The sequence below is a fragment of the Anguilla rostrata genome, chromosome 17, assembly GCF_018555375.3.
Source record: "Anguilla rostrata isolate EN2019 chromosome 17, ASM1855537v3, whole genome shotgun sequence".
Lineage (NCBI taxonomy): Eukaryota > Metazoa > Chordata > Actinopteri > Anguilliformes > Anguillidae > Anguilla > Anguilla rostrata.
Window position 1 is genome coordinate 2,397,956 of NC_057949.1, and position 18,280 is coordinate 2,416,235.

The window sequence follows — 18,280 nt, forward strand, 5'->3', positions numbered from 1 at the left end:
AATATAAACTAACAGGGCTGTGTGTGTCAAACACATAGCAGTGTGTTACACACCTTACACACATTAATATAAACTAACAGGGCTGTGTGTGTCAAACACATAGCAGTGTGTTACACACCTTACACACATTAATATAAACTAACAGGGCTGTGTGTGTCAAACACATAGCAGTGTGTTACACACCTTACACACATGAATATAAACTAACAGGGCTGTGTGTGTCAGACACATAGCAGTGTGTTACACACCTTACACACATTAATATAAACTAACAGGGCTGTGTGTGGTAGACACATAGCAGTGTGTTACACACCTTACAAACATTAATATAAACTAACAGGGCTGTGTGTGTCAAACACATAGCAGTGTGTTACACACCTTACACACACTAATATCAACTAACAGGGCTGTGTGTGTCAAACACATAGCAGTGTGTTACACACCTAACTGCACATTAATATAATCTAACAGGCCTGTGTGTATCAAACACATATCAGTGTGTTACACACCTTACAGCACATTAATATAAACTAACAGGGCTGTGTGTGTCAAACACATAGCAGTGTGTTACACACCTTACACACACTAATATCAACTAACAGGGCTGTGTGTGTCAAACACATAGCAGTGTGTTACACACCTCACTGCACATTAATATAATCTAACAGGCCTGTGTGTATCAAACACATATCAGTGTGTTACACACCTTACACACACTAATATCAACTAACAGGACTGTGTGTGTCAAACACATAGCAGTGTGTTACACACCTTACACACATGAATATAAACTAACAGGGCTGTGTGTGTCAAACACATAGCAGTGTGTTACACACCTTACACACATGAATATAAACTAACAGGGCTGTGTGTGTCAAACACATAGCAGTGTGCTACACACCTTAGAGCACATTAATATAAACTAACAGGGCTGTGTGTGTCAAACACATAGCAGTGTGTTACACACCTTCTACAGCTGAATATAACCCAAGAGGACTATGTATTTCATTCACTTCATTTTGAGGAATGCAGGGTTAGGCCCGGTGGCAAGTGTCTTTTTTGATGGGGGCCCAGCGTGGGCCAGCGACAGACTGATGGCAGCATTAAGGTAGGGCCCTATAGTTTCTGTGATAACAGAATCACGGACGGAATCGCGGAATTGAGAATTTTAAAAAGCCATAACACAGATTCCATAGGGCCCTACATTAAGTCAGTGCTAAAAGCTGACCGGAGATTTGAAAATATCACTACGTAATGTGAATGTTGTTATGTCATTTATTCAACACACATTTTAAAAAATCAACAACTATTTACAGCATAGCAGAGTCTTACAAAGAATCTGACAACAATGTACAGACTGGGAATGCTGTGTTATCAACAACAACAAAAGAAATTAAATTAAATTAAAATAAATAATATCAAAGTTTTTGCACTCTACAAAAAACTTCTGATTGGCTACTGATTCTTACAGCCTTGGAATGCTGGGCACATTTCAACAACAACAAAATAAATTAAAATAAATAATATCAAAGTTTTTGCACTCTGCAAAAAACTTGTATTCAAGTCCTGATTGGCTACTGAATCTTACAACAAGCCTTGGAATGCTGGGCGCATTTACATAGGGATCGGAATCGCGAACCGGTTCCAAGTTGTGCTATTCATTGGAATCGTATGGCTCCGAGCTTATCGATTCCGCTTATCGAAGCCAGCATGTTTTTAGGACAGCTGCGCATTGCAAAACAAATTTGATCCGGGCTGCCAGCCTTGATACATTCTGTTGCGATAAAGATTCTAAAGGCCATGATACACGGGCAACTTTTTTGGGCAATATCGCCAGCAATATTGCTTACAACGATTGCCGGCAATATTTTCTATTGAAAAGCGGCAACTTTTCATTATCTGGGAAATTAGATCGATGGGGCAACACAGTAGGCAACTTTTTGGGATCCTCCAATCAGAATACAGATTTTAGTTATGTGACTACTTCTCTTGGCTGAAGAAAATCGACGAAGATGGCGGCCAATCTTGCCTGGAGCGAAGAAATGGAGAGGCAACTGATTTCTTTTTTCTCAGGTAAATTGAATCATTAAAACGTGTTGTTCTCATGTATTATGAGTATTGTTAATTGTTTTTCAACAACTGTCATCAACTGTATTCTCAGCTATCTTTATTTATTAGGATAAGTTACTACTAATGTTTTCGTACGTTTCCATGGTTACCATGGGCTCCGTCAGTCATAAATGTATGCATAATTTGGATTAAATTAATTATTTGACGGATATCTGTCAAAGTAACAGAACCTGGGTAATTAATATGACCCAATATTCATAGCTAGCACATTGAATAAGTGTAGTATTTACCTTGCTAGTAGCAAGCTAGCTAGCAAGCTAGCTATCTAACGTTAGCTAGCAAGTACCTAACTTAGCTAGCTAAATTAACTCGCTTGCTGGCTGTGTGCGTGTGTGTGACTATGATAAAGCTAGCTAGGTGTGTGTGTGTGTGTGTGTGTGTGTGTGTGTGTGACTGATGAAGCAAGCTAGGTGTGTGTGTGTGTGTGTGTGACTGATGAAGCAAGCTAGGTGTGTGTGTGTAGGTAGGAAATTGAAAAGGGGCAGTTAATGATAACTTATAGGTCTTTTTAAATGGGTGCTCCTGTAAGTTTTAGCAACACGCTCGGTGGAGTCCACGTGCAGCCAAGGCAATATGCCCACCTAGCTATTTCTCTGTGAATAGAGTATCTTGCCTAATTTCCATTAAGCATAATACAACCAACCAAAATGAGCAGTTGGGTCACAGTATGCTCATCACCCCAACTACACTACATTACTGAACACACACAAACAGACATAATGGGTGTGTCACATTATGTCATAGACGCAGACAGACAAACAGACACTGCACATTGACAGCTACAGAGGGGCTTTCATTTTTGGTAACGCAAAAGTAAATGTAACATATTACTTTTCTCAGTAAGTAACATTGTAACGCAACAAGTTACTTTTAATGGAAGTAACGTTGTAATGTAACAAGTTACTTTTAAAAGTAATGTTCCCCAACACTGTTGGCCAGTAGCTTGGCACTAGGCCCAGGGCTCCAGGGTAATGAGAGTGGAGCTGAGTAGGCCGTATTAACTGTTAACTGTTAATTTTTGTTAACTGTATTAACAAAATTCACTTTAAAAGCTTTACGAAAATTCTCTCCTTATCCTTTGCAGTCGATATCATTAAAACAAAATTCAAAAACATGCGGACAACCTTTCAGCGGGAAAATAAAGCAGCATCCAGTAAGCGGTCAGGCGATGGAGCAGATGACGTTTACATTCCAAGATGGAAATACTATAAAGTATATAGTATACAACTATAAAGAACCCGCTTTTCTTGAAAGAAGGAGGAGAACCCAATGAGACTGAAGATAATATCCCATCCCAATCCCAACCCATCCAAATTGAAACCGCAACTCCAGACAAGACCGCTTCCAAAAATGTAAAAAAAACAAAAAACAGGGGACATCAGCAAAGCAGAGGTGCCTTGGGGTGCTTGAAAAGACAAGAACAGAAGTCGGAGTCAGTACATGCAGGATTTTAAAAATATTTAGATGAGTGTCTGCAAGAGGTGCCGGTGGAGAAACTAAGGAGTGTGAAGAGGAAGATTATTGAAATTGTACATACCAATATAGAAGAGTAATCTCAGATAGAACTAGTTTAACCAATGAGTTTTTTTATTACCCATTTTATTTAAGTAATAACATACAAGAGGAAAGACTATACTGTAATTAATGTTCAATAAAATCTAACAAAATTTCATTTTATAATCACCTGTTCACTTGTTTTCATTACTTTTCTATGTGCAGTGTGAATCTGAATGAAAAATTATTTTGAATAAATGTGTAATAAATTAATTGAATAAATATAAATACATATAAATTAATTCAAATTAATTTAATTAATACACTTAATTCCCCTTCCTTAATTTGAATTGGGTAAAGAAGTTATATGCTTTACTTCTAAAATCTATAGTATGTTGAGACCTTCATAGATCATAGGTCAGGAACATCATGCACTACAAGGAAATGGCACTGTTCTGCCAACTGACTGCTCCATTTGTACACAAGTAGGAGGTAAACTCTTGTCTGATAGTTTTGGCATCAGTAGTTGGGTTTCTGTCATGAGTAGGTTCCAGCTGTAGTAGGCACTCTGGTTCTTCTCGCCAAGATCCTGGAATTACATCTCCAGTTTCTTGGTCCACCTGATCCACTAGGGTGTTTGGGGAGTACACCTGTCGTGTGGCATCTTGCGTGCGAAGGTAGTTATGCAGTGCACAGGCTGCCTTGCTGATACACACCACTTTTTGAGGTGCAATCCCAATGGGCTGTCTGAAGACTCGCAACCTGTTGGACAAAACCCCAAAGGCGTTCTCCACACATCTTCTTGCCCGAGAGAGACGGTAGTTAAATATCCTCTTCTCATTGTCCAGTTGAGTTCTTGGATATGGCCTCATGAGGTGTGCCTTGAGAGCAAAGGCTTCATCCGCCACCACAACACGGTGGACTGGCATCTCTCTCCCTGGCAATGTTTTGAGCTGGCAGGTTGACCGAGTTATTCACCAAGGCACTCTTCAGTCCACATTTTCCCCAGACTCCTCCATTGCGCACCCTACCATTTGTGCCTACGTCAATATATAGAAATTTTAAATTTGCATCAACAAGTGCCATAACAATTGAATGGGTGCCTTTATAGTTAAAGTAGTGAGAGCCAGAGTTGGGTGGTGGTTGAATTAGAATATGTTTCCCATCTAAAGCCCCAATGCAATTGGGAAAATCCCATCTTCGTTCAAACTTCTGGACTTCTGGACTCCCATTCCTCTGCTGTTGATGGTAATTTAATAAATTCAGGCTGGAGGCTTTGATATAATGCCTTGCAGGTATCTATGACAATACGCCCAATTCTGTGACGGCTGATCCTGAACAGGTACTCTATGGAGGAGAAAGTTTCACCAATAGCCAGGTAGCGCAGAGTGATGGAGAGGCGTTCACCTGGTGTCATGGCTTTTCGCATTGTGGTGTCTTGTCTTTGTATCTTTCTCTTTGAACCTCCCAGGCAGTCAGGAGGGGAGGCCTGTGAGTGCACATGGTCCGGGGGTGAGTAGGCGCCTCAATAACCAGGACATCGTCAATGAAAAACTCAACAAAATCTGTAAAGACATTGCAAGCAGCAACATCGGTTCATAAATCATACACAACAATAAAACTCATGGCACATTCACTAACAATTTCATCACTAAACACACGAAGCATCAGAGACCCTGCCAAAAGACACACAGTATTCTCCATTCTGTCTCAGGTCCCCTCAGACGTCATCCTGCTCCAGGAATGTGGCATTCCGTTCCGGGAGTTGGATGGCGTTCTGGGGGAGGAATGGAGAATGGGAGACTCTCTCTGGTCTGGCTCTAACATCGCCAGAGCTGATGGGGTCGGCACGTTGGTGAAAAATCCCTATGTAAATATAACATCGTAGAGAGTGGGCGAATCCTCGTCACCGATTTCGAGGTCGGGGGTTCCCCGCTCAGGGTCATCAACGTGTAAGGCCCCACCAGCGTGGCCGAGAGGGTCTCCCTCTTCACAAAACAACCACCACTTCTACATTGCACAATGCCGGTTGTCGTGGGGGGGGGATTTCAACTGTGCGTTTACAGATGAGGACCGCAGCAGACCCAGACGGGACCTGCTGCGGTCCCTCATAGAGGATTTCTCCCTCCGCAACGCCGGGGGTGCCTCTCCCACTCAACACACGTGGGTGAGTTCCTCTGGTAGCTCCTCTTCGAGAATCGATTTGTTTCTGCTCTCCCCAGGCCTGGGGGTGCCCGCTTATTCCATCCAGGCGGTGCACTTCTCGGACCACCACATGGTGACCGTGTCCCTGGCCTGGAAGAAACCTATAACCGTGGGTAAGGGGCTCTGGCGAATGAACATCAGCCATCTCCAAGACCCCCGGGTGCGACTCTCCTTCTCGAGACGTTACCTGGAGTGGGTGAGTCTAAAACACTTTTTTGACTCCCCGGTGGAGTGGTGGGAGATGGTGAAGGAGCGAGTGCGAGGCTACTTCCGGACAGTCGGGCGGAGGAAGGCGAAGGAAAGGAGGGCAGTTTTTGTACATCACAATGCTGCCCTCCGGAGACTGAGCCTCCTCCAGACCCGAGGCCTGGATGTTAGCAGCGAAATCGCACGAACTCGGCAGAGCCTCACCACCCGGAAAAAAGAGAGCGGAAAAAATTTACTTTCCGCTCCAAGCTCCAGGGCCTCGAGGAGGATGAGAAGTGCACACGGTTTTTCTTCCGCAGGGCGCGGTCTAAGACTAACAACATCTCGTCTCTCTATAACAACAGAGGTGTGGTGGTGTCTGAAGAGGCGGAGGTCCGGGAGGTGGCCGGGGAGTTCTACGGGGCCTTTATAGTGAGAGGCCCTCCGACGGGGCTCTCATGGACACCTTCCTGGGCTGCCTTGACAGACGTCTGGGCGATGAGCGGATGGAATCGGAGTTGAGCACCGAGGAGCTCACCCGGGCCGTGCTCTCCCTCAAGCAACACAAAGCTCCGGGTCCTGACGGAATCCCAGCTGAGTTCTACCAAACTTACTGGGATCTCCTGAAGGAGGACGTGGCTGAAGTTTTCAGAGCGGCGTACAGGGAGGGGCGGTTGGGGGCCTCACTGAGACAGAGCTTAGCTTGCTGGCAATATTGCCCAAAAAAAGTTGCCCGTGTATCATGGCCTTTAGACAACTCAGCAATTTCTCTGGATTAACGGGTTATTTTTAGCCTGAAATTCGATCGTTTACTAAATGGCTACACGTCATGTAACGTGCAAGTAGTTGGCAATCTCCCTGGATATGAAGTAAATGTTTTTACCAATAAATAATAATAATAATAATAATAATAATAATAATAATAATAATAAATGCGATTTTATCCATGGAAATAGCTATAGCCTACAAAAAGGCAAAATAAATGTCGTGTTTGCGATTGCCGTCGGAGATGTCAGAAGGAAATGTCACTGACAAAAAAAAAGTTTGCTCTCTTTGCTGGGCACATTTCAACAACAACATAGCTAGCTAGCCAAACAGATACATAGATAAGTGACCACGTTGTCGTGCACATCAATGTCATCAAGCTAACGTTATTAATAAACATGTGAAGTCGTTATTTCGATGGCGATTAATAAATCATGTAGTATTACAATGTATCGAACGTTACATTCATGCTACTAGTTTAACGTTACCTCCACACTGCTTAAGTTAATATAAAAAGAATGTACTTACCGATGAGATGAAGTGATAACACAGTTTGTAACGAGTTTAGTTAGCCTACTAAAGAAATTGCCTTGCTAGGTATTGTTAGCTTGTGATAGTTGGAAGCATCAAGTGCTGAACGTCACTCTATGCACAATGAGGTAGACCTGCTGTTTTCCTATAGTGCGTTCACGTTTTAACCAACAGATGTCGCCGATGAGCTTTCCAACCGAGCCCCACTGTAACTGTAGTTTAAAAAACATCTTAAAAAGTTTAAATCCCCGATCCTTAGGCCCGGCGAGGGGTCAATTTAGGCCCGGCGGGCCGCCGGGCTTGCAATACACTGGCGGAAACCCTGGGAATGTATAAATTTGAACTATTTGATTTGATGCTTCTCAAAAAGATGTTTTGTCTAATTCGTCAGATTAAATTTTTTAACAGGCTTTAAAGTTTGAAATTATGAAGCAACGTCTGCGCCATTGGATTTAATGGGTCATGATGAGATAATTCCGAGCGTGTTGCTTGTCTTGAAGTTGATATAGAAAATAAGGCTGAATAATATAACTAAATGTATATGTATGAAGTTGGTTTTTTACATTTAGACAGTGTATTATCTGTATTTTTACAGGACATACATTTTAATAGGTAACAATGTTGCTGGGAAAGTGGAGACGTATACAGACGTATATAGTGACGTCCAAACACTCCCATTAATCAGGTATGCTCTTATAAGTACCTGGGTGTCCATATAGACAGCATGTTTACCTGGCAAGCCCATGTTGACAGCCGATGCTCCAGGCTACAGCAGAGGTTGTACTTTTTGAGAAGGCTCAGAATGTATGGATTGACCAGAAACGTATGTATCTGTTCTACCAGGCAGTCTTAGAGAGACTAATCAGGTATGGGACACAGGCATGGTATGGTAACCTCTCAGTACAGTTAAAATCTAGGCTTGCCCGTCTTGTTCAGACTGCCATGAAGGTCATAGGGAAGAAAGAACACCAGTCCCTTCTATCTATATACGAGCAGTCTGTGCTCAGACAAGCACAGAGAATACTGGCTGATCCCATCCCATGTCCTCCACTCTGAGTACGAGCTTTTACCCTCTGGCAGACGATACAGAGTGCCCAAGTCGCGACTCAATTGTTTTAAAAACTCATTTGTGCTTTCTTCTATTAACATCTTAATCAGCAAGGACATAGTATGAGCCCTAAGCCGCGTTTCCACCCAAAGTACCCGGAACTACTTTTCAAGGAACTAAAAGGTTCCTTCAGCCCACTGTTGTCTGCGTTTCCACAGCGGTCTAAAGTCCTGCGACGATTAGGCAAATTAGTCCGCTGACGTATGAAAAAGCGACGTCGTCGTCGGTCCATCTGTCCTATGATTTCTTCTGTAAATCCATACTGCCACCGAAGTATGTTATTTTCCAATAACGGGACAGCCCGGAGGGGTTTATTCCACTTATACAACGGGTTACCAACAATGACTATATATAGATACTTCAGTAGGGTATTTATTGATTTTTATAAACTGAAGGCCAATTCATGGTCCAGATGCAGCATACACGGACCGGACTCCGCTGGGGACCTCAGCGTACATCCGCATTGGCATGTCCGCGCAAAGCTCAATTTTTGTGACCGCGCGTACCTAGCGTACGCGTACCGGTGTCACACAAATCATGGCTCGGTATGAAACTGTTTCACATCAACATGCATTTCATGTGGCACCGGAAACACGTGGTGATGCGGAGTACACAAAACAGACATGGAGTCGACATTTGAAGAGAGAATGGCTGAAGAGGTGAGAAGGTACAGGCACCTATACGATTCATCCCAACGGGATTATAAAGATTTTCAGAAGAACAACAATTCATGAAGAGAACACAACGCTGGGCAAGGACGAGGCCATGTTGTCTAGAGTCTGTAACTTCCGGCAGAAAAGGAAAACGACGCACAAAGATTGTGGGAAATGTAGGGCTTGGGTATGTGGTGGTACGACTGGACTATGAAAGGGCGAATGACTGCGGACTGTCCGTCCGCACAGCGTATGCGCCCTGTACTTATAGACTATGTAAAAGCCTTTAATCACCTGAAATTGAAATATTTTTCTGCGGCCGTTTGTGCATATTATTTTACCGTTGTCAAGCAAAACTCTCGTTGGTAGTTCGACTTGGACCGTTGTTATGCAACAAACAGGATTTAACAGACCAATATACAGTTTGTAACTGTTTTATATATCCTCTCTAACATATTCATTATGTTTTTATGCGAACACTTTCATGTCTTGACATCCAGGGCGACAGAATGCATTCACCTTCCACAAATAACTGGTAACAACATAGCAGAAAACATGCACACATTGTAAACAATTGGCTGTTGAATTGATTGATTCGACTGTCATCGTCATTTCCATATAATCGCAAAATGACAAGAATAAATAGAATGAAATTAAATTAATATTGCATTGGTAGGCTACAGCCACCATTTGCTTCCATCTTTTAAAGTTACTGCTAGCAGAGCAGCTAAATACTTGAAGCGTGCCCGCCTAATATTTATGGTGCGAACGAATGCTTAATATTTTATAAAACAGACTTAATGCTAAAGCAAGGAAAGAACAGACGAGCACACAAAATAATCCTCAATCTTAATTTCTCATCTGTAGACGTTGGCAGGCTATAACCAAAAGTAGGCTACTGCGCCCCATAACATAATGTCTGAATTCAAGTTACTTGCGGCTGCAGATTTTTAAAAATGGCGGTTGAAATAAAAAGTACTCGACCAATCAGAAATGTTCAGCGCTTCCGCCCCACCCCAAAAGTTCCTGTACTTTTCTAAAGTACTACCCCAGGAGCAGGAACTTCTCTGGGGGTAAAATAAAGTCTCCGGAACTTAATTTAGACCCTGGTTCCTGCGGTGGAAATGCACTGAGTTCCTCAAAAGGTTCCTAGTTCCTTGGGAAAGTTCCTGCGGTGGAAATGCGGCTCTAGTGGCCATAGTCCCAAGGGACTTTGTTAGGATGGACGGGTTGTGCAATATGTTGTTCTAAAGCTGTGCAATGCAATGCTGTTTTAAAGTCGTGCAATATGTTGTTTTAAAGTTTTTTATTTTATTTTTATTTTTTAAAATTTATTTATTTATTAATGGCACTTGAATGTATGTACATATGAATAATGTAAAATGTAGAATGATGTAAAATGTAGAATGACATTTGTTAAATGCAGCGATACTGAGCCCAAGAAAAATTTCCCTAAAGTATATTGCATCGTATCGTATTGTATCGTAATGACGTGGCTCTCTAGCCCATGGAAAAGCAAACCGGTTCTTAGAAGGTTCGCAAGTTAAACCAACTGCAAACCGGCACTAGCACCAGCCCAGAACCAGAACTAGGTTCGCATTGGTGGAAAGGGGGTATGACTGAGTGGCCAAGGTCACTCACTGTTTGCACACTGGTACTTTTTGCACACTTTATTTTTGGTACTTATATGCTGTACTTTGCTGTCTTTGCACGTGTACATACTGTTTATCCTACTGGTTGAACTGCTTAACTCATACCGTTCTTCTGTAATTTTTATATCCATTACCAGAGGAGGCTGGTCCATAGAGGTAGAGGAGGGAGGGAGATCAAAATATAAAAAAGAGTAATTGGTTGAAATAAACCATTACCAAATCTCAGTATCATTTATAAATATTTTCATCCCTTCTTTGGAAAAAATCCATTATTGAAATTCTGATTAAAATGCTTCAACAGCGACACCTGCAGGGCAGGCAAGATGGAAAAGGGCAGTCTGTGTGAAGTGGTGGTGGGGGGTAGAGGAGGATCGGCTCCTGCTGTCCTCCTTAGGGCGGGATCTCTTACATCAATTTAATGTACTTCATTTTTTTTCATGCTAATCTGTTATTGGCCAAAACACGTAAAATGATGCTCCAAGGGAGGTTGTCCTTCCTAACCAATCAACAACCAGAATACAATATTGACATTGCGTTGGTCCAATGATAATTTCAAAATTTCATCTTCAATTCTCTACCACTGTATTGTATTATAACATGCAAATTGCAACTACTTTTAAAACACATTACTAAAAACATTTTTGTCATTACATTATATAATAAAACTGCATGAAACCATAAGTCAATCAAATTCATCTCCCTAGCACTGTCTTACTTTTTAAATGGTGTGGTCGCGCAATGTACATAACGTTTTTCTAAGACCCTCTGAAACAGGTTTTGAATCCCAGCTAGCTTTATGTCAGGTTCGCCATCACTTGTCACCTAGCCAATATAAAAATTCTTGGTTTTAGGTTAGAATGGTTTCATGGCATGCTTGTTATCCCGGCTAGCTAGCAGCTAACTACTGAATTGTATTCAAAACAGTGGTTACTATAAACGCAATCGTTCACAAACATACAGATGAAAATGCGTCCTGTAGCCATGAGTTAAATGTGGAACGCATATTCTATTGTCCAAAAAACGGACGATTCCGATTTGCGCGATGGCTGGCAACCGTAAATAAAGCTAGCAACAGTAACTAGAAATGTGATTCAACGTTGCCACCAATTGTGAAATTGGACATTGAAAAGGGGAGGGGATGTAACAACAATTCAAAAGCGAAAGAATAATGTTGCTGTTTAAACTGCTTTAGAATGCTGGATTTTGTAGCGCATTGATTTTAGAACTGTTAAAAGGCAGAGGTGTCCCTTTACTGAGAAATAATGCCCACCCTTGGACCAATCAGAATTGAGTATTCAGCCAAGCCGTTGTATAAATGATAATATGATATTTGTTCCTTATGGAAGATGGGGATAAACTTCGGGTGCATTTTTTCCTTAGTTGTATGGTAAGTTTGCATTTGGTTGCTAGTTGGATTATTGTTACATTTGAGCATAATAACATAACATAACTTGAACATAAGAAAGTAGAGATAAGTAGCCAACTAGTGTAAAATAATATCACGCCGTGGGTTGGTTTTCTTTCTGTCCTCCCCAATTTTTTGAGTCACCAGCCGCCACACAAATGTGTAATAGGATAAAATTATGAAGTGATGACATTTTATATCTAAACTGGCAACTGGTCGGCGGAGGCATACAACCATGAGGCGGTATTTCTAGTTTTTCTTATGCTTCTGTTTATGGCTCGGTTCTACGATGCCTTTTTATTTTTGCCTTATTTATTTTGTATCTTTACCTCGCAAGAGTGATTTTGTTTTTGAATTTTACTTACAATACTTTTTACTTCATACTTACTGGTGCATTGTTGCACTATGCTTTGTAATGTGAGCTATTTGACACCTCAATTTCCCTCAGGATTAATAAAGTACGTATCTATCTATCTATCTATCTGTCTTGTACTCACCCCAGTCTCTGCAGTTTACAGTGTGGGTCCTCCAGTCCAGCAGAGAGCGCTCTCACTCCTGAATCCTGCAGCTCGTTGTCTCTGAGCTCCAGATCACTCAGCTCAGAGTGAGGAGAATGCAGGACTGAGGCCAGAACATCACAGCAGCCCTCTGTGAGATTACACCAACCCAGCCTGTGGAGAGACCACACACACACACACAAATACACATGCATGCACAACACACAGGCACACACACACAGCCGCACACACACAAATACGCACACACACGCAATTGAAATTCACTGCTGATTGTGAAACTGTGCACATTGGTAGTCACTATCTACGTAAATTCTCATTTGCTTATGCATTCCTGAGATGTACACAAAAACGGAGAGGGGGTTGTGTAAATCAGGCTCATAAAGTATTCCAACTATTCCACAAAAGTCTAAGGCAATTACTGGACTCCATTAACCAACAGAAATAACTCAAAATCAAGGTTGGGTGCCTACTGCTAGGATTTCATTGCCAGACCCTTTCCACATGACGATTTGCAAACATATTAATTTAATCTGCAAACACAAGAGACAAAAGTTTTGTGGGCACTTTACCTCACCTGACATGTTCTTCGTGCCACAAACACCTATACATTTTAAAAACATTCAATATTTATCACTATGAATTGATAATAAAACTGTCAATGTAAAACTCATTAGCTAAATACAATACTGTTATCTTATTATTTTCTTCTGAATCTTGAAAATATTCTGTTATCAAATAATCAGGGCTCGACAGTAACGGTTGTCCGGTTGCCCTCGGCAACCAGATTGAGTCAATTGGCAACCATTTTGTGGCCTCTGGTTGCCCCCATTGGCAACCACCTGTTCAGTAGTTTTTATTTTTTAATATATAACAATGAATAAAAACCTACAAAACTGGAAAATCTAATTTCAAAAGAAGTCAACATTTTATTTGGTTGCCTCCGTAAAGTTTCTACTGCACTAACATTACATTTCAGATGTTGTGCGGCCACTTTCCACACACGCGCGTGGCCAGGCTGTTGCAAATGAAATTGTTTGACTGTGGAGTAAAAAAGTCAAACGAAAACCTGTCAACATCACAAAATAATTCACACGATGACAGTAGGCCAGCTGATACTGACACAGCCGAACCAGAGAAAAAGAAAAAAAAGAAAAGCAGAAACTTTGTGAAAGCTTGGGAGGCGAAGTATCCTGGCATCTTTGAACATACACTGCCATCAGTGACAAAACGAGTTCGCTTGTTCAGGGAAACACATCTTTTAGAACCACAGGGCTGAATAAACACTGGAATTCGAAGCCACACGAGAGGACAGCTGAAAGATACGATGAGGTGGAGGGCGCATGAACAGGCAGTGCCAGCCCTAGGATTTTGGTGGCCCTAAACAATCCTGTGGGGGGGGGTTGCTTGTTAAAAAATCTTTCATACGTTATGGAATATTCTCTTTGCTTTCCATATTAAATTAATAACGCTAGTCATTAATTTAATTAGTAGCGATATAGGATGAATAATGTAATTAAAATAATGATTGGGATGGCAGGTATGCCATCCCGCCAAGTTACGCCTTGGCGGGGGCATGCCCCATACCTATACAGCACCGAGAGTTTGGCACTTTTCAGGGTTCCCCACAGAAATAACCACAACAGCCACAGACACTCAGCCCTTAAAAACATTAAATTCTGTACATTCTGACCCCATTTCAACAGACAGAATTCATAAACAACTTCACATGTCCACACAATAAAGCCCCAAACTAAGAGGATTTTGCGTTTTCTCCTTCTTCTTCTTCTTCTTCTTCTTCTTCTCTTTCTTCTTCTTCTTCTTCTTCTTCTCATTCTTATTTTTCCTGCCGCCTATCCCACTAACAACATGTCTCCCCATTGGACATTTCACTGACACCAGCCAAATCTTCACCTACACGACCCAATCAAAAATGTGCATACGCGCGCAAAATACCCATACCTTTTTACTCTGAAACATTTCCAATTTAAACAGCTAGTCAGCTTGTGGCCTAGTGGGCAAGGTTACAGACTTCGGAACACCGGGTCGTAGGTTCAAGCCCAGCTAAGAACACATTTCTTTAACCTGCTTCCACCCTCACTAATGATTGTCTACTAGCCTACTTATCAATTATTGCTTTTGCACCATATCTACCCGCCGTTCACCGTTCAGTTATTAACCAGCTACAATATTGCTAAGCCATATGCATTATGACTTACCGTCTGTACGTTCGGTTATTAACCGGCTACAATATTGCAAAGCCATATGGATTCAACGGGAGCTCTTCTGTGCTTACTGGCCTGTGTTCTTCTTTAAAACCACCAGCAGGTTTGCTAATGATATTTCACGCATTGCATAGCTATGGCATGGTGCTGCACTAACAAAGTCACAGACTGGTAAACCTCCGGTTGAAGGCTTGAATCCCGACTCGCCCTCAGGCAGATCATTTCCTCTTTTACACTAACGTTTTCTTACGCTTATATTTGCTTTACCAAAACTCACTCACGGCCACCCATATGCATTTCATGACGGCAAATGTATTCCTTTTATTAAACAGTTACACCAGTTCACCACTGTGCCATTTCTACTAACTATATTTCTTCACTTGGCTACCGTACAAAACCTTCTTATCAGCAAACGCCACGTTTCTACATTCATGTTACCTCGCCCTGTTCTCTATCTAGCTACATAGGCTACAAACAATTACTACGTATGTATGTTCTGCAACTCCGCATTAAAACATTACATTTAAAATCATGATTCACTCATAAGTATAACTACTAGCACTGAACATCAGAAAAACACATTAGTGCAATAGATTCCACAGGTTATTTGCCTGTAATGTAATGTTATTTAACCCTCCACTTCAACAACTAACGTTAAATACAGACTGTTATAAATACCGTTTGATAAGGAAACTAAGCTCGCTCATGGTCACTTCATTTACTTCGCACTATAGTCTGTGATCATGTCAACCTTCACCTACCTGCCCATTCTGCTAAAAAAAATATTGTTTCAACTACGCAATTTCATCATTTCGCCTAATTTATCTCACACTTGTTATTTTCTCATATGCAAAGCCTGCTGGGACATATGCGTCTGCTCCTATTCTCCACTATCAACTTTTCCGGTTCTAGCTTAACAAAACAGCAAAGAGGATTCCTACCTGCAGATAAGCCAATCAAAATGCCTTATAAACCTTACAAACACTAAAAGTGCATCTTCACGAAATAACAGACAACGGAGCAGGACAGAAGGGTACACAAGTTGCGATCTAGGCAGCTCTAATTCTACGGGCTTGCTGATTCTTTTGTCAATCAAGGCTCGTTGGATGCCCGTCAAATCCGTGAGTAGCCTACATAGCTACACTGGCCATATTTCACCTTTTCTGATGCGTTTACAATTACGCGACCGCACCTTTTGTCACAGCCACTGTTCTACATATATAGCAAACCGAAACTGCTAAACGTACACAAGGATAGCCATAATCCACTGGCTGCCTGTTATAGCTCGCATCAAATTCAAAACATTGGTCCTAGCATACCAGGCAGTCAAGGGATCAGCCCCAGCATACCTTCACAAGATATTCAAACCCTACATGCCAGCCAGATCCCTCCGTTCTGCTACCTCAGGACGCCTAGCACCTCCCCCTCTTCGCACCTGCACTTCCAGAACACGTCTCCTGTCTGTTCTGGCCCCACGATGGTGGAATGACCTCCCTGTGGAGGTCAGAACAGCTGAACAGAACAGCTGTGACCCATTTCAAACGACGACTGAAGACCCACCTCTTCAGGCTGCACCTCTCCCCATCCCTCCCTTCCCCCCCTGTTAATGACTAAACTTAGGGTTGTAACTAGGCAGCTGTTTAATAGGTGACTTAGTTGATGCGCCTGTCTTAACGACTACTTGTATTTTTATTTATTTTTATTTTTCCATAGATTGCGTTGTTGCCGTTCTCGTTGTTAGTGTTAATCAGTTTAACCATCAGGGTCCAAGTTGAACTATGCGGTTGTTCCCTGTACTTGGACCGGTACTTCTCTCTAGGGGTTTCGTCATACTTGTTCCTGGTTATGGTTATACACTTTGTTGTACGTCGCTCTGGATAAGAGCGTCTGCCAAATGCCTGTAATGTAATGTAATGTAATAATCCACAACCGTTTCTTACAGGGTCACTTCGCATTTCTCACTCTCGTAATAAAACGCTTTGCAAAAAGAAATGATATCTCATAAAAAACACGTTTTCAACGTACAAAAATGCCAAGTTACTCACACATACAAGACATACACCGTCAATAACTCATTCATTCAGACTGCCAAAATCCAGGCCTGCCATTAAAAGTATTGATATCAAAATGACGCCAAGTTACGGTACTACAAACAATATAGGCTATCTTGCCTCACAGAAATTTAATAACATGTATTCCAAAGCAATGCTACCCAATATTTCCTCAATTCTTTCAAGTCACTTGGCCCTGTGTTTTGTAATCTTACCATATTGCAATGTCATGCAAACGTTGTGTCAGATCAAAGTGTCAAATATTTCGTATTGCCTCATGGAACACATCGAAATTCATGTAGAAAACTGCTGGTCAGTCACTACAGGAAGCATATTTCTCCAGAAAACATATGTTTATACTTGCTTCTGAACTGAATTTGACTAAATGTACAAGTGATTGTATATTTGCAACGTACAATAAATACATGTAAAATACATATTGTACATACATACATAGTGAACTTCTTTATCCCCATGGGGACATTTCCCTCGCAGCATGTTACATTCACATTTACGAACAGACATTTATACCAAGAAACATACAATCATTCACGCAACAGAAAGGCTGGCCACCAAAATACATACATACCAATACAGATTGGACATATAGATGCCTATTCAATCAATCTTGACTGTGAGAAAGCCATCCACACATATGTTTGGCCTGTCCATGTACTGCACGCTTATATACACACAGGGCCAAGTGACTTGAAAGAATTGAGGAAATATTGGGTAGCATTGCTTTGGAATACGTTATTAAATTTCGGTGAGGCAAGATAGCCTATATTGTTTGTAGTACCGTAACTTGGCGTCATTTTGATATCAATACTTTTAATGGCAGGCCTGGATTTTGGCAGTCTGAATGAATGAGTTATTGACGGTGTATGTCTTGTATGTGTGAGTAACTTGGCATTTTTGTACGTTGAAAACGTGTTTTTTATGAGATAAAATAAAATACTAGTCAACGTAAGAATGTTGTATCTAACTTCCTGACCAGTATTGGTCAGACCTCTAATAATGTACCTGCCAACAGTTGAAGCACCACCAGATGGGTGTACGCTACAAAACTGTATTGGGATGGCAGGTATGCCACCCTGCCAAGTTACGCCTTGGCAGGGCGGCATGCCCCATACCTATACAGCACCGAGAGTTTGCCACTTTTCAGAGTTTCCTACAGAAATAACCACAATGGCCACAGACTCTCAGCCCTTAAAAACACGAATTTCTGTATTCTGTGTTCTTCACATTTAAAATCAGATGCTTTGAGTCACACCATTGCACAAACCTGCCTATTTCAGAATGCTATGCTGCTAGGCTACTGCCCCTGTGCATTAGGCCAAGAGAGCTTGATGACACAGTT

The 18,280-nt window shown here is 41.6% G+C and overlaps 1 protein-coding gene across 3 annotated transcripts in view; it reads right to left on the minus strand.

Annotated features, from left to right (window-relative positions):
- Positions 1-18,280, minus strand: part of LOC135243987 (NACHT, LRR and PYD domains-containing protein 12-like) — a 92,473-nt gene that overhangs the window by 6,421 nt on the left and 67,772 nt on the right. For all 3 annotated transcript variants that reach the window (XM_064316148.1, XM_064316146.1, XM_064316147.1), the window contains one exon: positions 12,627-12,800. In XM_064316148.1, the coding sequence (XP_064172218.1) occupies positions 12,627-12,800 (174 nt within the window). The remainder of the gene's footprint in view (positions 1-12,626; positions 12,801-18,280) is intronic.